General features: G+C 37.4%; 1 protein-coding gene across 2 annotated transcripts in view; it reads right to left on the bottom strand.

The window, feature by feature from the left end:
• Positions 1-6114, bottom strand: part of KCNJ3 (potassium inwardly rectifying channel subfamily J member 3) — a 133320-nt gene extending 127206 nt beyond the window's left edge. For both annotated transcript variants that reach the window (XM_016165643.2, XM_016165642.2), the window contains exon 1: positions 4931-6114. In XM_016165643.2, the coding sequence (XP_016021129.1) occupies positions 4931-5632 (702 nt within the window). In that variant the 5' untranslated portion in view covers positions 5633-6114. The remainder of the gene's footprint in view (positions 1-4930) is intronic.
• Between the last annotated feature and the right edge of the window lie 17415 nt (positions 6115-23529).

The raw sequence follows: 23529 nt of genomic DNA on the forward strand, positions 1-23529 counted from the left end.
TCTTGTAATAAATTATGTGAGGCTTTTATACCATTCCGAGGAAAGATCAGCTTTGTAATTCTTTGAGGGCCTTTTACGGCATTAATAATAACTGTGGTCGGAATTTGTAAACTTACGTGCAGATCCCCCTTCTATGCACCAAACACCCTCAGATCCATCAAATGCTTTTCCTACTTCTCTTTATCACTTGTCCTTAGCTACTACTGTTATTCGTGGGTCTTTACATCCCTTATTTCTGTTCACACTGTATTCCCCTGAGCACAGGCCACCATATGCTTTTCAGGAACTGCATTAAATATATATATATGTGTGTGTGTGTGTGTGTGTGCGCGTGTATAACTACTATTTAAAAATAATAAAAATATAGATATTAAAAAGAACACAAATGCTGTGCCTATTGGAGAATTATTGTCCTTGTGTCAGAGAAAACAAAGCTAGACTAAATAGAAAGTGTGTTTTTTTTAAAAATCATAATCAATCCATCCAAAATACTCACCAATGTTGTAAGATCTAGTCCCAAAAGTTCTGGGGGACTCAATCTTAGACTCCTTGAATATTTCCACTAATAGCTTATATGATGTTCAAAAGAACCATTTTTTTTTTTAAATAGTCATTTGAGGGTTTAATTTTTTGTAAAAAGTTAACTATCTCAAGATTTCAACTAAAGTGCAAATTGGCCAAGATCAATTGGTGAAAAGAGCCAATCTTACAAAATAAGGTCATACAAAGTCGAAAGAATATTGCACTTAAGTACAAGGTATAGAATGAAAATAAAATAATAAATATATTAAAAAATTCAGAAATCATGTGGTCAAGGAATCATTTTGGTTAAAAGATAAACAATATAGAGGATGAAAAGCTTATTAGTTTTTCAGACAATTTTATTTTTTATTGTACCTGTACTTGATCACATTTATATGAAAAAACTAGATAGCATCCAATTTTGAATATCCATGTAAATGAAGAATTTTAAAAGTGAGTACAAAAATATTATGTAACACTATAAGATGACTACACACTATTACTTTTCAAGAAGTGAAAACTAAAGGTTGCATAGCTGAGCTTCTAGGAAAGAAAAAATGATGACTATTTGCAATTAATAAAAATATAAAGAAATAAAATTATACTTTCATGAGAAAAATTTACTTTTATTTCAAAATATGGATCCAATAATGGTTGATTTTATGTTTACTTTATGTAAATAAAATTTAACTAGGTTCCTATGTATTGTATACATATATGACGGTTTCTCGACAATAAGTTTGTAAATTCTTGACTAATGAATCAAAAAATATTATTTAAATCTTCCCCTAACAAGATGCAAGTCTAAAGCAGGCAACTTTTAGTATTAGATTCATAGAAAGGAGTAAGTAAGATTTCCAAATCCTTTATACCCAACACTGAATTATAGGGTCCAGCAGTCCAGCCATTAGTCTCAACTCCTTAATCTAGGCATTTTTATTAAAACTTTCAAATACTTGATATATTAATATGACCATGATATTCATCAGTCCTTAATTTTAGGTTAAAAGAAAAAAAGAAGAAAACTAAAGTAAATTGAAAATTCAAATAAAATATCAACATAGGGATGAGAAGAGGAAAAGAGATAGAACATTCATCTTAAAAGAGATTTCTGTAGCTGTATTTATAATAAATATAAATTTTAAAGTAAAAAAACACTTTAAACTATATTTAATTTTTAAATTTAAGCATCTTCTTTTTTTTCTCTCTGAGTAGAAAAAGGACCAACTACTCCAGGCATAAAATTGGAAAATCTATATTTGAATATCAAAATAAATTTTAGTATTTGCAAGCTTAGAAGACAGAAAAAGAGTTGAAGTAAATTTCGCTTTCATATAAGTAAATAGCATAATTAAAAATTAAAGAAGTTATAAGAAAAGCTTCCATCAAAACTAAGAGAATTCAAAAGATATATGCATGGAAAATTTTATAGTAGCAAGGATTAGAAAGCCATATACATGTTCTTACTGTCTTTCCAAGAATATAAAGTGCTTTATAATCATTAAATAGCCATTTTATATTAATATTGATAAATAAAATTTTATTCAGTAAATAAGAAAACATCAATAGAAAAATATAAATAAAATTACATTTTCATTTATATTGGTAATAGGAATCACATACATAGAGTATAATTACTACCCTTAAATATTATGTTTTTGTTGCCTTAAAATTCTATATATTTCTCGGAAATTAATGTACATATATCTTATATATAAAATGTCAAACGAATTAAAAGAAAAAATTGAATAGTGTACTAATATTTAATAAGAAGAATTTATAAGATGGGTATCAAAATACTATAACCATAAGAGTTTAGTATAGCTTTCTTTAAATATATAGTGGGCTGTTTTAGGTCACTTCATCTCAGTTTCTAAAAGAAAATAAGAGTAACATTAAAAACAAATTTCTCACCTAATTTTGGTGAATGTATCAATTCCCAAACATGACTCTTTTTTAATGAAGTCTAAGGAAATGATGAGAGCTATGAGAATTCATTTTAATTATCATGGCTACAAAAAAAAAGTCAACTTTGAACAAACTACACCACTTGGATGGAGGAAGAGCTGCCACTGATTAACCCTCTTGCTTCACAAAAAGCAAGAATTACACCATAGTTTGGTTTAAATACAAATCGATGCCACATGTCAATCATTTGGACTTCTACCACTGACATAGTCCTAACAAGTAAAAAGCAAACAATTTTATATGACTATCATATATATTATTTATTTAAATGTTTTCATCACCTTGTGTTAATATAGCACCTTGCTCCAAACTTGCCAACACTATAAATCTTTTTCTTTAATCAAGACACTCCTTATGGTATAAATGGTACACGGCCTTATATATAAAAAATATTATCAGTGTTCTGAACCACTGTAGAGCCTGGGTGCTTTGGATTTGTTGTATTGTTTTGAGAACAAAACAAAGCAAAAACAAAACAAACAAATGAAAAATGAATTCTAATTATTTCTGGCTTTGTTAAAATAAAATTTGATAAAGTCTAAAAACATCTAAAATGTATCGCCTTAAAAAGATATTTGTTTTAATAAATGACTTTATATGTTTGAAAACCCAGAGAAATCATTTAAAATGACCTTTAAAGTCTAATTTTAAATTTCCAATAGACCAATCAATATGGTAAACTACTCTTCAATAAGAACCTCAAAGTGACATATAAACATGGATTCCTTGACGGAGACTTTTGAACTGTATTAATAAAGTGTTTCTATCTTCCCAGTAGGCCTTACCTACAGAAAGAGATTATATATCTTTTTCTATTCATAGAAACAGGCACATAACACAAATACCACTGCAATAAACAAGTCTACGACACGACTTCTTAGCCCAATCAAAACAACTCAGTTCAAACAGGTCAATAACACACTATGCTGAGTTAAATAAAAAACTGTATGTACCTCATTGCAGTTAATTATAAAGAAACTGATCTCAAATTATGTATTTATAGTTACCTTAATGAATATGCACATCAGGATAAGGTAGAAAAATGTTTACTATGTTATACAAAATTTATTTACTGCCTGTAGCATAGTAAATATGCATATGATGTAGAGTGACAGGACAACAGAACTACTTTAATTCTAACACTTTTCTGAGTAACATGGTCATAAGTAATTAGGGTAAGATCTTATAAATGAATAATGAAAATGACATGAGCCAAACTTTTAAAAAGCACATTAGATTACCTTTAACTACAACATAAGTCGAGGCTGTGTAAAACACCATGTAGTTGTAGAGTAGAAATTGAAATTTCAACGAAAAATCTCAACATATATTTATCAGATTTTCATTTTATTAATGCTAAATTCTCAAACTGGCTATGGTTCTTTATGCAATATCAGATAATTTTTTAAGATTTTTATTTGAGGTCATCTTTTTCAATTTATGAACATTTGAAAACTACCTAAGAAAAATCCCTCAAGAAGATAAACTGTAAATGACACACAGTGAGAGAACCAGGCTTTTCTCCCAAATTCCCAGAGTCTAATTGGGTGAGTGATTAGGGTGGTCTTCTCTTCTGGTTTGTAGTGGTGCCCTCTAACGACTAGATGAGCCTTGCTTTAATAACCACTCTATGTGCAATTTGCTTTAATATTTACACTGCTGATGGTAGGAAGCAGTCTTCTTTAATGGTTGCTGAAAAGCTTCAAGTGAAATCTGTAATTGACAAAGGCTTCATAGAAACAGGCAATTGAGAAGAAAAAAATTAACGAGAGGCTCTACAGGAAAAGCACTCAAGTTTTTACAAAATACTTCTCTAGAAAATATTTAGTAAAAACTTTTTAAAAATTAAAGAACCAAGTGTTGTTTTTTCCACTTTATTATGTTTCTTGGATCTGTGTGCTTGTTTAAAAGGTGACCATAAAGTTAATGTCATTGTGTCCAGAGGAATAATCGAACTGCTGATATTATGGGGAGGGGGGCAGAAAGAAGGAAAAGCTAAGTGAAAGTTGAGGGAAGTTCAGCACCTATTTCTTCAAAAATAAAGCTGTTCGGTTTTAGCGCCCCAAATTGAATAAAGTAGTGTATTGACAACGAATCAAAAGCTCTCTAAAGAGCAAAGCAGCAAGGGTGAGGACACACTCATTGACCTTAGGGTTCAAGAAGCCTACACCACTGCATAAGCATCACTAATCCATAAAGTGATACAAGCACATCCGAATGATGTATATAAATAAGAGCACGAAAGTAAGGGCGGGGGGCGGACCTGTCAACTGTGGTCTTTTTGCCCAAGCCCCCAGACCCATCCTGCTCCCTCCAACCAAAGGAAGTTTATCTGTGGCGAAAAGTATGACTATGGGCCTGGGGTAGTTCTCAGGTGAGTTGATTCCCGAGTTTGCGGGTTGGCGATTACCAGTCGGGGAAGGGGGCGGGAAGCACTTACTTTGAGCAGCTTGCAGCGGATCTGCGCGGAGACCATGTGGCTGTTGCGCAGGTTGCCCACCCGGAACATGAGCGTGAGTTTTCCGTCCCTCATGGAAATCACCGCGTGCTCACTGAACATAAGGGTCTCCGCGCGCTTCTTGGGCTGGGACATCTTGATGAACATGCAGCCAATGAGGAAGGCGTCCACGATCGAGCCGAGGATGGACTGGAAGAGGAAGAGGATGATGCCCTCGGGGCACTTGTCGGTGATGTAGCGGTAGCCGTAGCCGATGGTGGCCTCGGTCTCGATGAAGAAGAGGAAGGCGGAGGGGAAGTTATAGACATTGGCCACGCAGGGCGTGTAATTGCCGACGTGGGCTTTGTTCAGGTCGCCCCGAGTGTAGGCGATCACCCACCACATGGACGCCATGAAGAGCCAGGCCACGGTGTAGGTGAGGATGAAGATGAAGAGGTTCCAGCGCCACTTGAGGTCCACCAAGGTGGTGAAGAGGTCCGAGAGGTAGCGGCTGGTCTCGCTGCCCAGGTTGCCGTGCTGTACATTGCACCGGCCGTTCTTGTCCACGAACCGCTGCCGCTTTTTCTTAGGCACAAGCTGCTGCTGTGGGCCCTGGCCTGGCCCCTGGGGCTGCAAGCCCGAGCCGCTGGACGAGGTGGTCACTACCTGGTAATCGTCCCCAAATTTCCTTCGGAGTGCAGACATAATACGGAGGGGCGAGCCAGATTCAAATGCGAAGCGAAGAAGCAGGAGCCTAGCGCTGCAAACCAGCACCAATAAGGAGGTGGGGGCGGGGGAGAGAGGGGGGACAAAAGCGCGCCCGGGCTGAGGGGGCGCACCCGGCAGGTAGCGGCGGTCTCTGCCCCCTGCAGCCGCCGCTCCTCCCCTTGGACGGAGGCTTTCCTACCAAGCTGAGTCTTAAAACAAAAAAAGTGTTCTCCCGCACTCAAGGCAGGAGGGATTCAAGGACCAGAAACCCAAGCCCAATTTTGCCTCCAAGCTTTTCGAGGCTTCTCTTTTCTTCCCGCACCACCGGCATCCCGGGCCACCTCTTGCCGTCCACCCTAGACCTCCTGACTATCCTGCAACAGTCCTAAACTGACTCTTTTTAAATTAATGAGTTGACAAGCGAGTCCCACCCCACCAGCCAACTCGCCAGGCTGCCGAAGCTTTGCTACCTGCTTGGACCAGACCCTCCCCCCTCCCCGCCGCTCCCCAATCGCCCGCCCCCCTGGGACGGCTCCTGGCTCCCCACCGATGCCCCCGCCTCCTATCTTTTGGCCAAAATCCCGCCCAAAGGCATGTCTGCCAGGCACTGGTGCAACACCCCCTACCCACGTCCCCCGAGCTCAGAGTCCCCGGCTTAGGACTCCAGAGATGTGTCCGCTTGGCGTCCGCGGGCCGCCGAGTTTCCGTGGGCGCCACCAGGCCCTTTCGGCGGACCCTCAAGGGCTCCCAGGCCACCCCCGTGCACAGCGGAGGCTCAGCGGTGAGCGAAACCAGAGAACTCACCCAGCGGGAGAGAGCAGGAGGAGGCGCAGCCGGCGGCAGCCCAGCCTCGCACTCTGCGCTCAGTGCTGTTTTTTTCCTCGCCCCCACTTTTCCTGGTGTATCACCACGGACGCCAATGCAGGTCCTCCAAGCTCCGCACCTTCCAGAGGGCACTCTGTCCAGACCAGAAGGATTCTGGCACGCCGGGCATAGAATGACTTGGGCGCGGGACTTAGGGGTTCCTTGGCATCGTGCTTTCCTAGCAGGAGACAGTGGCACTGCTGGTAAGGGGTTCAAGCCTTGGGCTGCGGGTCAGACTTTCAGGTTAGAATCCAGTGCCGATCCAGCTTTTCTTTTGCTTCACGGTGCCTTCCTTTGCCTCTTCCTTCTTCAGTCCCCCTACTCCCTGTCTGCGCCTCCGTGGCTCGGGCCGAAGTCGCGAGGCACTAGCGGGAGCGGCGGGAGAGCGGTGTTTGTGCTGGTGCGTGTGATCAGCTGCAGAGCCGCGCTAGCCCCGCCTGTCCCTGCTCTCCGCCGCTGCTCCACCAGCCTGAATTGCACCTCCGCGCCTCAGTTGAGCCTGCAGTGTCTAGCAGCTCAGGAAAAAGCCAGTCCCTCCAATGAGAAGAGACTCTAAATTTGCTCCCAAACGCCAGCCAACACTCCTTTTTCGCCCCCCTCTACAGTGGGCAGAAAGCCCCCAGCAAGCAGCAAATGCCTCTCTCCGAGAGAAGTACAATATGTCTCTATGACTAGAGCTCTCATTTAAACGAATGCCTGGATTTGGGATGCATCATAAACAGAGATCCCAACCGCTTACGGGAGATAATCATGTTCAGAACTCAAAGTCGCAAGTAGCAGAGGGACTTTCGGCTAGGAACAGAAAGGAGAGGAGACACAGGAAATCTCCCAATCCTCCCTGGAAATGGCCTTATTAAAAAGGCTCAGAATGTCCAGAGTTAATGTGTGGCTGTAACTGAGGGAAGAAGGCTGGATTTTAATGGCCCAAGCCTGGCGGTTAAGTTAATGGAGGGGCAAAGTGCAGAAATAGCTAATGTAGTGCCCATGTGTAAACACCAGCTTAATTACCACATTTCATATTTGTTTTAAAATGCCATAGTATCTTATGGTACATTCATTTCATTCAATACTACATAACATTGATTTTGTTGGAAAAACATCGAATCATGAGATTATTAACACAGAGTTTCTATGACTTCCAAGCAAAGGAAAATGAGTACATAATCACTCAGTTCTCTGCCTATAGGTACTCCTTTCTACCTTTCTGCCTTAGTGTAGCAAGCATGTGTCACCTAGTCGGCCATAAGCATAGGACTCTTTCACTGTCATGTGGTTAAAACAGCTATCCGGAGTTACATACTCTTCTCCTGTAGGCTCTCTGATAAGAGGTCAAAAACTCTCTGTTATTTTTTAGGATTACATAAGAAGGGAAAGTGACGCTGTGGGAAACAGAAACAGCTCCGGGCTTGAAATCATAAGACCTGATTTGAGTCCTGGCTGTGCCATTTGTAAACTGTGTGACTTCGAGCAAGTAGTTAAGCATCTTTGAGCCCCAATTTTCTCGTCTGAAAAATTGGGGGTTTCAACATATTCCCAAGTTGATTTGGAAAAAGAGAATTAATGTGGTTTTATTAACTACTTTTGCTTCAAGGGATGTTATCTGCTGGGCTGTGAAATTGCAACAAACCAAGAAGAGATTACAAATGAGTTTTTGAAGTTGACCCCATTCTGTAAACTAATACACGTATTGTCCTCTCATCTCTGACTTCTCTCCCCCTAACTCACTATGCCCTTGCCAGGCTGACTTCTTTCGATTCCTGAAACCCACAGAAGCATAACCCCACGCTTGCACCTTTGTGTTACCTGTGTCTTCTTTGTGGAATGTTTTCACCCTGCTGCTCCATATTGTTGGCTCCTTCAATCAATCATTCGGCTCTCAACCCAAATCTATCTTCCTAGGGAGGTCTTCAGTAGCCTTACAGGTATTCCCTATTGCATCAGTTTGGTTCATTTTCTTCATAGCACTTCCCCCCACCAGATGCTATTGTCTTTATTTATTTGTTTCCTCTGTCTCCCACCATCACAATCTCGAAATATAAGCTCTACAAGAACAATGACCTGGGTCTCTTATTCACTGCTATGTCCCCAACACCTAGAACACTACCTGTCATGTACTCGGTCCAATAACATGTCCCAATCTACAACACTAGGAATTCCACATATGTTGAAACTCAGAGTAATATGGTATTAAAAGTCATCATGAAATCATGTCACTTATATGACTTAATATAAAAAACATAAATGTTTAAAAAGTAGTACTTGTGCTTGTTAGCTATAGAATTGTTATTCAATGAGGTGCCAATTTTTTTTGATTATACCACTGCAATATCTCTCACATGATTTCCTCCCTCCCTTTAAAAAATGCCACTAACTTTCTTCAAATCCCTGTTTCATTTTAGGCCCAAGGTCAAATGATTTTCTTGCCTTCAGTCTTTTACTCCTTCGGATTGTCCTAGGTAGTCTTAGATCTCCTTAGACTCATGTAAGTTTAGCAATGGAATGGAAACCAAAGAGTTCTCTGATTACTTCATTTGACTATTTTATTTCCAAGCTTTTAAACATTTCTAAAAAAAAAAAAAAAAAAAGGCTATGAAAAACCTTTTCCATTTTTCAAAAACTAAATATATAAATAAACAATTTTATATTTCAAGAGACATAGTCTAATCTAATCCTCTCATTTAACAAATAAGCAGATTGAAAGTTAGAAAGAGAAAATAACTTTCTGGATGTCACAGAGTTGATAAGTGGAAACTTTGAGATTTGAACCCAGAATAATGTATCTTCAGAACCTGGGTGTTCTACTATCTTTGCCAGGTACCTAGAATTGAGCCTAGGATTCCTGATTCATAGCCAGGGTCTCCCTTCACTACTCCATGCTTCACATGTAGGTTGAGATCTCAGGTCCTCTAAAATATGCCTAACCTATATTTCCAAAAGTATCTTTCCCTTTCCCTTTAATATGGGCTCTACTCGAGCTGAATTTGACTGTTACTAATTTTCCAAACATGCCCTACAATAACTCCATTTGCTCAACTTCTTTTCTACCACTTCAGGATCTTTTTTTCTATGTGAAGTCCGAATCACTTCCACTACTGTAAAAGGGAAGGGAAGAATTTCGTTAGCTTTATTTCAAGTGCCACCTCCCCCACAAAGCTTTACCTTATCTTCCCACTAAGAGAAATTTCTCCCTTCTCTTAATTCTCATTCCACTAGATTTGTAAGATTTGTAATGTGGCTTTTTTTTTTTTTTTTACTTTCTAGGCTATATTTGAGCTCAGAAGATTTATCTTAAAAGCACTATGAATTTTTAAGACCTCTGATATTTTGCTGCAATTCAGTACTCCAGTTACCCAACTTTGCCCTGCATGTGGTAAATATTTAATAAATTTTTAAAGAGGACTAAAATTTATTGAGCCTACTTTAATGTGCCAGGCAGCGTGCTTGGTGCTAGGAACTTTACAGTTAGTGTTCTCATTATATAGCTAGAAAGATGACAACACAGTTATTCTTTTAGGGTTGTTATTCTTTTAGAAAATAAAAAGTTGATAAGTTAAATGTTTTTCAGAATGCCATCATGTCACATATTAAATGTGACTGAGCCTTTGACCTATTTGTGACATTAAGTCCAATTCCTTAAAAATATTTAAAGATGAACCAAACTCATCTTCCCTTGTCAGGACAGCTGCTTGCTTTCATGATGAGATTCTGGAGGGCAGCCAGCCCCACAATGCCGAAGCCAGGAGGGATGTGTGGGGGATGGATGACAGAAGGCCACCTAATCAGGTGCTGTCTGATGAACTGAAGTGAAACACTGTAAACAGAATGAATCAAAAGGAGAGGAACACAATTACAGCCAAAGCTACAAAGCCAGAAAAATCTGGAAGATATAAATACAGAAAACACAATCATTTGAAGCCTAACATTTAAAGATAGGGTGGTAGATGATAAACAAACTATTATACAGTTCTTGGAGGGAAGAGGGGAGGAAATCAAAGCTATATTTAACAACAAACTCAGTTAAGAACAAGCTACATATTTATTCTTCCCAGAAAGTACTCTTGGCAACGTCTTATTTGCTATGTCCAAAATTAGTAATATCATGAAAAACTGTAACTTTGAAAATAAAGGATATGATTCTGTGTTTTAATACTAAAAAGGCATGACTTTGCACATACACTCGCCCCATTATGTAACTGAACAGTATGAAGAAGAGTATATTTAATGTAAAAGAAGAAAAAAACCTCTGCCCCTGAGAAGTCCAAATTCTAAAAAATGATTTAATTGGCCAACTGTGAAAAAAGCAAGGCTTTGAACATCTCAGTGTACCTGGAGTTCATCTTCTCGTCATTCACTTGTTGTTACTGTGACTCCTGCCATGTGATAGACAGCATGGCCAGAAATATTAATTACTCTCAAGTGAAAATGGTATTATATTTAATGCTCCTTAACTCCTAATCCTACCATTCTCCAAAATACAATTGTACAGTGAAGAGATGGGCAAGCCTAGGGATCTGAAGCTTTTATGCTTCAAAAGCTGACACATTCCTGTTGTCACCATAAGTTCTGCTATAACTGGGAAGAGGTCACTCTTTGAAATTCTATATGCAATTTGGGGCAATAGAATGGTGTTTTTTTTTTTTTTAACCCTCCTAAAAAAAGAATACTGAATTTATTTTCTCTCCTGCTAAAAAAAGAAGAAAATGAAAAGGAGAAATCAGCTTGAGATCTGATTGCGCAGACTTGAGAACAGAACCATTGCCATACCATGGCAGATGACTCATCTAGCCCTTCATCTTTGCTCCAAACCCTGGCCCCTGCCTGTGGATTCAGAGAAAAGCAAAAAGCCATTGTCACTTGGAAGCCATTTATTTAGCAAGGTATTCCTGACTTAAACCCTTTCTTTACTCCACCACTGTGCATGGGAGTACTCTGGTTTATGAAAGGATAAGGCTTTTAAAAAGGATTCCAGAAGTCAATATGTGTTAACAAAGAATTAATTGTTTTATCAGACCCAAGGATTTGTTGGCAGAGCATCAAGGAAAAACCACAATTTCTTATTCTTATCCATGTCAATTGAAGTTATACTTCTGAAGATTTCTCCCCTGAGAATATGAATGAAATACAAGATGTCAAAATATGGACATGAATGTTGTTTACTTCAATACAACAGACAATGTGCACAAACCATGTGCCTAACACTATGTCAAGGGTTGTGTAGGTGATGACAAAATATGTTAACAACAACAACAACAACAACAACAACAACAACAACACCACAATGTGATAAACACCTAAAGGAAGACATTATTTTATTAACATTCAGAGGAACAAATCTCTCTAAGAAAAAGTCCTCCAGCTAATGTAAGTTTTCCATACTTTTCAAACTGAATCACTTATATTTTGTTAAGCATTAAGTTACTTCTGTCCAAACGACTTTATTTTGGAAATCCGAAGATAGATTTTAAATGACAAGATTTCTAAGAGGTAAGATTTTTACATAATTGGAGCAAGATAAAATATAATTTGTACTCATAGAACTTTACAAATGTATTAAAATACTAAGAGAAAAATACAAACAGTAGCATTTTTCGAAGTGGTTTCATAAATTTTTCACTCTAATTTTCTGTGTCATTGTATATACAAATGATTGGAATGTAATAATGCGACTTTTATAATTAAAAAAAAATATTTTAAAAGATTGGCAGATTGTGTCAGTACAGTTTATCTGGGAAGCGGATACTGAGATAAAGCTAAGTGGGAAAAAGGTTTGTTAGGGGGTAATGTGTATTAAAGATAATAGGAGAAGAAACGGGATGAGGCAGAAAGAACTTTACACTGTGATGCTGATCTAACACCAGCTAAGGAAAAGGAAAGCGGGAGAAGGCAGAATTCAGTAGGGAAACACTCGATATGATGCAAATTTGATAGTCTTAGCCAACTCAGTGGGAAGCTCCAAAGCAAAAGTTGCCCATTCGAATATTACTACATTGGGCAAAGATGGCTCAGTCCTAGATGGCCTGCCGAGCTGTCATTGACAGACACTAGTTCTTGGAAGAACATGACTTCAGCCAAATGCTGCATCAGATTGAGAATGGTGCTGTTGTTTGAGGCTATCAGTTGATGCACTCTTTCCCGCCAAAGGGCAAGCTCTTCTTGAAGTGAGACCAAGTGGCACACCTTCATGGCTGTCAGACAGGGTAGAATTTTGAGTGGAAGTGGATTTTATCAGTGTCTCTCCAAAAGTTTTCTATAAATATACAGTCTAACCAACTGATTATAAATATTTGTGCTGGTACCATCACATTGTTTTGTTTTTGTTTGTTTGTTTGTTTTTTGTTTGTTTCTGGAGGCAGGTAGTAATAACCCACACCTATGCTGATCTCGCCTTTTATTATAGTCTGCTAGAAGGTAGAAATTTATATATTTAATTTCTTTTAGCACCTTCCAATACTGAGGCTGCATTAAGACTGCATGAAGGAGGAGAAATGGGAGTAGGTAATGGAGCTGTTGGGCCATAAGACTGGGGAAGAGAATAAAGAAGAAGCTTGTAAAGCATCAAAGCCTCTAAATCACAAAAGGATGGAGAATAGAACTCAAACAATGTCTCTTGGCAGGTAACCCAGGTGAGAAAAAAAGGAGAATATGAATAGAATTTTCAGAAATTGAATTGCCCTGTTTATAGTACCTAGCTAGCTGTGCATTAGAATCACCTCGAGACTATACCCCAGATAATTTTATCAAATTTTCTGGACATAGGAGCCAAACATTACTGTTTTTCAAAAGCTCCCTTAGTGATTCTGACAGCACAGCTAGAACTGAGAAACATAGATGTGTGGGAACTGCATGTCCATCCATAGAAGATCTTCCCTGGTAAAAGTCTCACGCAGAAATACTGTCAATCTTTCTTCCCCACTCCTGAGAGCCCTCATCCATTGGCATCAAAGAGAGATAGGTGGGTTTAGTAAATCCTGGTGATTCGCACTCTCACAAATCACCAGACTCTAATATGTGTGTACACATACTTAAGATGACAACAGGAGGATCTTCTTTCATTGGAAAAGCACCAGGGCAAAGCAGGATACATTGTTGATTGACTGCAGTTTAATCCATTCTTACCACCAACAGTCATAAATAATGAACATGAACGGAGGAATCTGGGACCACTAAATTACAAAGCCTATAAAAGTTTTAAGTTTTTTTATTAATAATGTTTCTACTTTCTTCTGTGAAAGTGGATGTGAATATAAAATTTCTGCCTTTATACTCTCTCTTCTCTACTATTTATTTTACTTTCTAGGATTAAAAAAGGAAAAGAGAGCAAGAAAGGGAGCAAGAAAGAAATGAAGAGAAACACAAATATTAAGATTCTCACAAAGACTATCAACGAACTAGCGGAAGAGCACATCACTTGTGATACTGTGTGGCCAAATTGACAGAGAGCCACGTTGGGATCAGCCATTTGCTTCATCTAATATGGTTATCTGGAGAGGGAAAGGTGAAGAAGAATTACAGAAACAAAGGCAGTTATCACTGGAAACTAGGATGTCATTTTTACACACTTATTTATGAATTCTTCTCAGTTTTTATTCAAGGAAAACTCTAAATAATTTCATTTAGTTTTGCATTTCAGGAAAGGTAACTCTTTGAATTCACCCAGTAAGATAAACTCACCCACTTTAGTGATTACCCAGTAGTCCACAGCTCATCTTCAATTCTCCATGAGTTAATGGAAGAAGTCCTGGGGATTAGTTCAGGGGCCGAATGGGAATGTATTAAAATCCTCCGCTTCCTTGTTATGTAGTTCCCTCCTCCAATTTACAAAGTAGGTGCTTAGGCTATTCAAATTTCCATTTTAGTTAGTAGTAATTATTGTTCAAAAGTGATCTGAAAGTAAAAATCATATCCAATTTATACCTGGAGAGCTTCTACATGTTTATTATGATCCATTCAATAATATTGTGGCTCTAGAAACATCTTTGTATTGACGTAATAATTAAATGTAATGATTCTCTAAGGCACTCTTTCTTCTCTCACCTCTATCTACTAATTGGAAAGTCTGTTTTCCAAACAGAGCTTAGATGATTGACAGATTTTTAAAAAACAAGAGAATTTCTCTATTAGAGAGAAATTAGCACTCTATTAAGCATATAATATAGAGATGTCTACTGTTTAACATTTACATTTCTGTTTGTTGTTTTGCATCAAGATGAAAAATAAAGAGAAAAGAAATAAAAACAACTTGTGACATGACCCAATAAGGAAATAACTTTCTACATAAGTAGAAGGTGCTTTCGATGAGTTCTTTTCAGTAAATCAAGAATAAGAGTGTGATAATTAGTGGAGGGAAAAGAAGACAGGTGGAAGGGGGACATCAAGGCCCAGTTCTAGTTATCAGTAGAGTGCATATCCTTTTTTGCATTCTATGAAGCTGGAGTTGCTGCTGATGAAATGTCCTCGCAGAGTCTGTGAATGTCAGAATGCAAACATCACTAAATAAACCCTTGTCAAAATGTCACCTAGTGATTATTTATGCTTCTTTACAACACCAATGAATGACAAAGCTGCCTTTATGTCTATAAAAGGTTGCATACCAATCGTTAGAAATAATATAGATAAACGACGATGTAGTCATCAGAATTCACTTAAATGATGCCATTAAATTAGATATGTTACTAGTGCCCAACATAGTAAATATTACTGTGATTTTTCTCAAAAAAGAAATATTGACTAAATGATTTGCTTGATAATATTTATCAAGTCAATTAGTAAAATTTATAAGGTGATATTGACATTCAATATTATTTTATATTAGTTTCAGGTGTACTGCACACTGGTTAGACATTTATATAATTTACAAAGTGATTTCCATGGTTAGTCTAGTATTCATCTGACACCAAAAATGGTTATTAACAGGTTATCAACTACATTTTCTAGACTGTGCTTCACATCCCCATGACTATTTCATAACTACCAATTTGCACTTTTCATGATGAGCAAATATTTGGGCCTGCTCTGGGACATCTGGAAGTGAATGAGACTATTTCAAGGTGAGACCTTGAAAATTGCTTGTTACTGCTGCAAGAAGGACAAGAAGAGAAAAAAGTTGAGAGTAGCATCAATGCTGAGAGGGGAGACCTGTCACTTTGGCTCCTTTCCATGATAGTCTTCAAAATTCCCCAAATTGATCAGTTTGATGATTGTTTTTGAAGCCATTGAAGGACCTTGAATTCACACTCATCTTGATATAAGGTAAAACCAGTACAGTACTTGTAGGTACTGAAAGGCAGAGATGTAGAAAAAAATAACTCCTAAAAACAGAAGTCTGTTAGTGGGCTTTGAATTGGATAAGGCCATCAGGTTCAAATCAAGTGGTAACCATTCTCTGAGGCTTCAAGATGACCCTTAGTTTGTAAATTTTAATTTGCTTTTTAGGTTCATTTATTATAAAAAACATTTCCTCACTAAATCAAAGAGACCAGGGGCCACACCAAATCATGATTTTCACCATTAACTTTTCATTGTGCTCTGTGTGAGTAACAAAATGATACATGTGAATAAAGAGCATTTCGAAATTCAGGTTATTAAAATAACTGCAAATAATTTAGAAACACTAGTGGAGTATTTCAAATAATGACTTTAGAAACTAAACCCACCTAAAATAATAATGCACATTTAAATTGGTGCTATTTAAAGGCAAATAGCTGTACTATAAAAAATGTCAGTGATACTTCAATTCTACATGCCTTTCAGATAGTATGAAAAGCTGTAACTTCAGGGTATAATTCAAATAAAAGCAAAGAATTGTAGCAGTGATAAATATATGTGCAATCTTCTGTGAAACATCTTTTTATAGACATTCTAGAGCAAGAGAATTTTATTTTTCAAAAGCAAGAACACATAAGTAATAACTTAGTTTCATGCAACTGTTATGATGAGTATGGAGAAAGTAAAAAAATTTTGTATCGAAATTATGTTTTCCAGAATTGCATGTATTTTATCATCTATTTGTAAGAAATTAGAATTCACAGCATCTATACCAGGGTTACTATTCATAGTTACCAATGCTAATACTCATTACTCTAAGTACCTTATAGAACTGTGAATGAAGGTAGGAGAAAACAAAATTCTTGGAACACATTCTTAAAAATGAAGCATGTGAGAGAGGAAAAATAAAACAGATAAGAGCAGAGCTACACCTGTTGAAGATGGACTGGAACACAGAAACCCACCAACTCAGACCTTTCTCCTCTCTCATGGTAGTCCCCAGGAAAGTTGGAAGGAGCCTAGTTCATCCTCCATGACTTTCTGGAATTTAATAGATAGAATGGAAAGGTTGTAGGGAAAGGGAGAGATGCCCTCTTCATCCCACTTCTGGGATTCTCTCACATTTGGATGAATAATGACATCAACTTGATAAAAACATATTCTTTGAAGGACATGAAAGCCTTGTAAAAGATAACTCATTCCTTCAAAAGGAAGAGGAAATGAGGTCAAGATAATAGTAACAAAGCCATAGTCAAGAGAGATGAGCAACTCTGCCATAGGTTACCTGTCACACAAAATGTCTCTTATCCAGACACTAATGGTCTAATATAATGCATGAATCTCATAAATGTACAGGTAAGGGAAAGGGTTTATATGATTCTAAATTTAAAAAATAAGAATAGATTGTGTCATTAAGAATTCTGTGGAAAAACAATGTTGGATATAAGCAATATGCTTTGGTATCTTATGGAAAAGTATTAACACTGCAGGAGAGAGTTGTCTTTAAAAACTAATTTCTGAGCACTGGGGCATGCAAAAAATGCCTTGCCTAGCTGCTGTGGGATAAAGTAGACTTGATTCCAGTTTCAGAATAAGGATGGGGGATATCACAGCTAGAGAGTGAAATGCCCAGATACGGCAACATACAGAGGTTTCTTCTCGTTGTGGTAACTTTCATTTCCTGAGAGGAGGCAGAGCTGGAAAAAGAAAAAAAAAAATACATCTAAGTTACTTGACCAAACCTAGAGAGTGACTGCCAGAAGTTCCCTCAAAAAATTAGTTGGATAGTAGAAGCTGCATTAATTGAAAGAGGAAATGCTGGGATTAAATGGCAATGAAAAAGAGGTTAACCACATAAAACAAAATGGTATAATCTTTACTCTTTCAAGTTTTAAGTAAATAATTGGTCAAATTCCTTCTCTACTTATCTACACACTTCGTCTTTGTCCTTCCTGAAATATTCAGGTCATTCTGCATTGGGCTATGTAGAGATCCATGGCCCTCTGGGGTTCACATCAGGAGGAACCTTTTGAGCCTAGTTGCCTTATAAGAGATTGGGTATGTGAGCTTTCCACTTTTTTTCTTTTGTGTGGAAAGCTGGTGCTATGTCATAGCATAAAGATGGGAAGTTACCATGGAATCACTGAGAACAGCATTGTTTAGAAGAGTAACCCATCTTAGACTCACTGGAAGTTGCCTTCCTTAGACACAGTAGGAAACTATAACCTTAGTTTGGGAAAGATTGTGGCCCCTTGTGGATGAGAAATAAAGTGATAGAAACCATGTGTTCTGGGTTCATGAGGGGGCAGACAGCTGGCTTCTGCCCTAACCCACTGCTTGTGCTGGTATTAGATTTATCTTCCTACAGAGGTAGCCAAATGATAAGAAAATCTTAGTCATCAGAATTTGAACTTTTTGTAGAGAAAGCAGTCCTACAGGTGTGCTCCAGATACAAAAATCAGGTGCTGATTCAGGTAGTACTTTGCTTTTAGCCACCTGTTCCTCCTAAGCAACTTTAATGTGCTTTGTTGCTGGAATCTAGCATAGCCTAAGTCTCACTGTCTTATAATCATGAAGTGATAAAGAATTAAAAGGACTTGAACTTCAAGGGTATTAGCCAGTTTGATTGAAGATTTTCCATTTTAAAGATGTTTTGAGTGTTATTTTTGATAATCTTCAGCATTCTCCTGCTGGTGCCCTCCTATTGTTCAATGTACCATGCTGGCTGCCTATAACTCCTCCCTCAATTTCTGTCCTTGGGCATACATCTCCTGCCTCTTGTTTTCCTAGAAAAAGCATCCCTGGGGTCCTTTCCAAAATGGCCCACAGCCAGCACCCCACACATACTTTGCCCCATCAACTGCAGCTTGCTCCAAATGAAAACCCTCTTATCTAGTTGGGTTGCTGCTCTACCCTAAAGAGCTCTTTTTTTACACTTTCTGGGTATGATTTAGGTTCTTGTTCCAGTGTCCCTCAAGCTCCAGGGAATCTATGTCAAGATTTCAAAAGCGTTCTCTTGAAGTGCCTTCCATTTGGCTTTCTCTCTCATTCCCTCATGGGCAGTTGTGAGGAGAACACACAGTAATCTGTTAACTTTTCACAAAGCAATTATCACTACAGCCTTTTAAAACTCGAATATGTCTTTGTTTTCTTATATCCAGTTGGAAATGGCTAATGGAATGTTGGTTGAACCAATTTCATGATCACTGAGCATGTCTAAAAGAAGTCTGGCACTTCATTTTAGAAATGTAATAACTTGGTAACTATTGCCTAGTTCATGACTTTTAAGGTCAGTGGTGAATGGAATATAGCTGTAACTCTGATAACATTGTACATGGATCACATCACATAGTGATCACATTAGAGAATAATAACATTATGTATTAACAGAAAGAAGTAAGAATATTTTGAAAATAAATAATATACAAAGAATTCATATCTCATATTAAAATGTGTTATATAACTATAATAATTAAACTAGAGAAATTAACAAAACATTATATACCAAGAAACCCAACTAATAACCTATTATGGTATAAGAGAACTCCAAACCAGTGAGGCAAGAATGGGTTCTTAATAAATAAATACTGTTGCTGATATTTTTAAGTAGTATCTTGTATTTGGATTCATGTAAGGAAGATCTTGAGGCAACAGCTTATGAGGTACTCCTTAATTAAGAAAGTATAAACCGAGACAGCAAGAGTAAAGGAAAGTGAGGCAAAGAAGAGGGAAAGCCAATCCAGGGTGTAAGAATGAAGTTGACTACTTCACCTGGGAAGACCATTTCTAAGAGGCAGTATAGAAAATTGCTTCTCATGACAACCATGTGAGGCCAAAAGGAAGAAAAATGGAACTTTAGCTTTCCTCTCCCCACTCATCTGTTTTTGTGGGTCAAGGACGTGACTCAAGGAGGCCAGTTCCCGTAATAATACCTAATAATGAGCTTGCACGCGCTCGCGCGCGCGCGCGCACACACACACACACACACGCACACACACCTTTCTTTGCTACACATATTTTGGCACCAAACAGGAACTGCTGCCTTTCATTCCTCTGCATCAGTAAGGAAGCTTTAGGACAGAAGACATGAGGCCTGTGTGGTGAAGTTGGTCACAGTCTACCCCGTCAGTTGGTCCTGGCAATAATCACTGGGGCTGAAGCAAGTGAAACTATCAGACAGAAGAGTTGAGAGAGAACCATTTTGATGTGGTACATATCTGAAACAGAAAAATATAATGTTTAAATGAAAGAAGCCATTAACTTAGACCTATGTATAACATTTTACCCCAAAATAAATGCAAGTAGAATGAAGATTTAAATATAGGAAATAAAACTATTAAATAGAAGGTGATATCAATGCATATTTAACATCTCTAAGGAGCTTCTCAGCACAATGGCAATGGAGGAGACTGCAAAGGAAATGAAAATGATAAGGGAAGTTCCAACTCTGCACTACTGAAAGACACATTGATACATTTCTTATGACGTCTTCTAATCGTCTAAAATACAACCCTCACTTTGTTCTCCTTGAATGTTTTTGAATTCTTCTCTTAATCTTCTCTAAAAGCTCTAATTCATTAGTTCATTTTAGCCAAATCTTTGTCATATTTCTGTTTTTTTCCTTATTCTTTGTGCTCTCTGAATGTTCTTGTCCACATTATCGATAAGTAATGACTTACACATCTATTTATCAATACTGACCTCTTTTGATTTCCATACCAATATTTCTGCCTCCAAGTGGATATGTTCATTTTGTTGAGGGATAAATATAATAGGCTCAAATCTTAAATCAATACCCTTTTCCCAGGGCACATTAGTGTTTCTTTCTCTCTGTCCTGAGGTAATATTAGAATTACCACCCATGCTATGTCCTAAGGGAGAAATCTTAGAGTAATCTCTGACTCCCTCTTTTTTATCCTCACCCCATATTCAATATGTCAGCTTCTCTTAACAGTTCTTGCTTAGAGCATACCTTTCAAATCCGGGCTGTCTTCTCCAATTTCACTGCAATTGCCTTAGTTCAGAAACTCAGGATCAGTCATCTGAAATATTGCAATAACTTCCCATCTGTTCTTTCTCTCACTAGGCTCTCCTCACCATAATCCCTCCACCATATTCCTGCCAACTGATCTTCCCGAAAGCATTTTTAATTGATCATGTTCCTATCCTGCTTTAAAACCTCTTCTTGTTCCCACTTCTCACAGCAAGATTTTGTTATTTTAAAAGAATCATTTTTTCTAGCCTCAAGTTTACCTAGAAGATAAATATATAACCCTAAATTCTTTGTATCACACTGTTTGGGACTCTATTTAAGATGTAGATAACAGTTTTGCAATTTACCCATTTATATATCTGGAAATTCCAAACTGTGCCTTCTCAGAATTATTCATATTTATATGTCCCAGAGTGTAACATATTGCCTAGAACAGAGTAAGATCTCAAAAATGGTTGCTATTGAATGAATAATTAAAAACAGAAACTGCTAAATTAGCATCTTCCAAAATATGTTCTAGAAGTATGTTAAATAATCTTATATAAAAAATATGGTTTTGTGGATAACTCACTTTGGGACTTTCTAGAAAAACAAATGAAACAATTTTCTTAACTGGAGTGCTTCTCAGAATCTTTAATATCCTTTATTGTGTATCATGAGTCTTATGAAAAGCAATGTAGAATAAAACATTCACTGAACTCTTTGACTACTGAACTAATTTTTGAAATGAGTAGTGCCCTAAGGAAATTATTTTGGAAATGCTTTTATATACATATTTACTAATTCACTTAATAAGGTAAAAAGACAGCTTCCTCTCATGCATATCTTTATTCTTCTGAATACATACTATGACCCAAAGTACATCTTTCTTATAATTAAATCCAGAATATTCTATAAGGCAGGTAAGAGCAACTTAGAGCAAGGTTACTTTTTCAATGCTATTTCAAGCAAATATCATGGCTAATATTCTATTCCACACAATTACAATAATAATAAATAAAAGATCGTGTAATTTTTTTTCTGGACTGTAGTCATATCTCTCATGAAGCTGTTATTTCAAGTCCTTGAGAACTCAGGGCAATGCTGAGAGTAGAAGAAAGGCATATTGATCATTACTGTGTATTAGTAAAGTAAACAATCAAAGGAAATAATAATAACTATCATAGGATTGGGTTATTTCAGAAAAAAACACAATTTAATTATCCTCGAATATTACTAGGTATAAAAATGATTTGCTGCATTTATTAAAAGGCAAGTTCTGATTCTATTAATCTCTTTGGAGACCCAGGAGTCTTTAAGAAGTTTTCCTTGAATTATTATGCAAACGGTCCAGAAATTAATAGATAACACTTTACATATCCTGCCTTCAATTATAACAATCTATTAAAAGGCTACACAAAGGAAAGTGAATAAACAGGGTGTAATGATTAATTTGTGTGTCGACTTGGCTGGGCCAGTGGTGCCAAGATATTTAGTCCAATATTATTCTGAATGTTCCTGGGAAGATATTTTAAATGAGGTTTGCATCTATTTGATGGACTTTGAGTAAAGCTGATGACCCACTACACTATGGGTTGGTCTTATTATAGCCAAGCTCAGTTCAAAGCTTGACTATAACAAAAGACTTAATTCTCCCCTCCCACCATAGCAAGAAGAAATTCTCCAGCAGATTGCCTTCAGGCTTCACCTGAAAAATGTGGTTTCTTGCCTTACCAGAAAACTACAACTTTCCTGAGTATCTAACCTGTCAACATCCTCCATCAGATTTTGGACTTGCCAAGCCTCCACAATCATAGAGCCAATTCCTTAAAGTGAATGAATGAATGGATGAATGAATGGATGAATATCTATTGCTTCTGTTTCTCAGAAGAACCCTAATATATAGGGGAAACCATGACAGTAATTATACAATCACTCTTGTCCTAACTTTATTTAAGCTGGGTTATAGATTTCCTATTGATGGGTTTGCTAGCACTGTATAATTTTCTGGGAATCCCTATTCCATTTGCTACTAGACCTGTTTACTCCACTCTGTATGTGTGGTTAAAGCAACCAAACTCTGTCCTTGAAACATCAGAAATAAAATTTAAAAAGTGAAGTCAATCTCTGTTGAGTTACCTGAAAAAAAAAATACCAGTTATTAATTATAATTTGAAGTCAGTGTTGAGAACCGGTGATCCAGGACCTTATGTGCCATGGCAAGACCAGTGGTTTGTTTGTTTTGTTTTGTTTTTAATTCTAGGAGTCATGGGAAGCCACTAAAATCTCTTAAATAAAAGATTGTTCTTATCAGGCTTGAGTTCTTTTAGATGTTCATTCTGGCAGCTAGGAGAGAATGAATGGAGTGAGTAGGGACAAGTACAGATATAGAAAATTAAATAACTTGGGTGAGGGAAGTAGCAGTGAAGAATGAAAAGTTGATGGATCCTAGGCATGTTAAGAGACGACACTGACAGGACATTATCAATTAGTTGCCTGCATGTGAACTTTAGAAAGAATGAGAGTCAGAGTGACTCTTAGATTTCTACAGGCAATAAATAGATGATGGCAACACGATGCTGGCATTTACTGCATAGCAAACAATGCAAGTGGATCAAGCTCTGAATTCTATCTTTGGCATTTGAGTTTGAAATGCAAAAGGTTGAGTATATATGTCTAGAATACAGACATAAATTTGGGAGTAAGCATCATTCTGACAAATTCTGTACACTCTCTTCTCTGGTAACACATTGGTTCCAAAGACTATGGATTATTACAGGATGAGAAAGTATGA

Source organism: Rousettus aegyptiacus, unplaced genomic scaffold, assembly GCF_014176215.1.
Source record: "Rousettus aegyptiacus isolate mRouAeg1 unplaced genomic scaffold, mRouAeg1.p scaffold_m13_p_2, whole genome shotgun sequence".
NCBI lineage: Eukaryota > Metazoa > Chordata > Mammalia > Chiroptera > Pteropodidae > Rousettus > Rousettus aegyptiacus.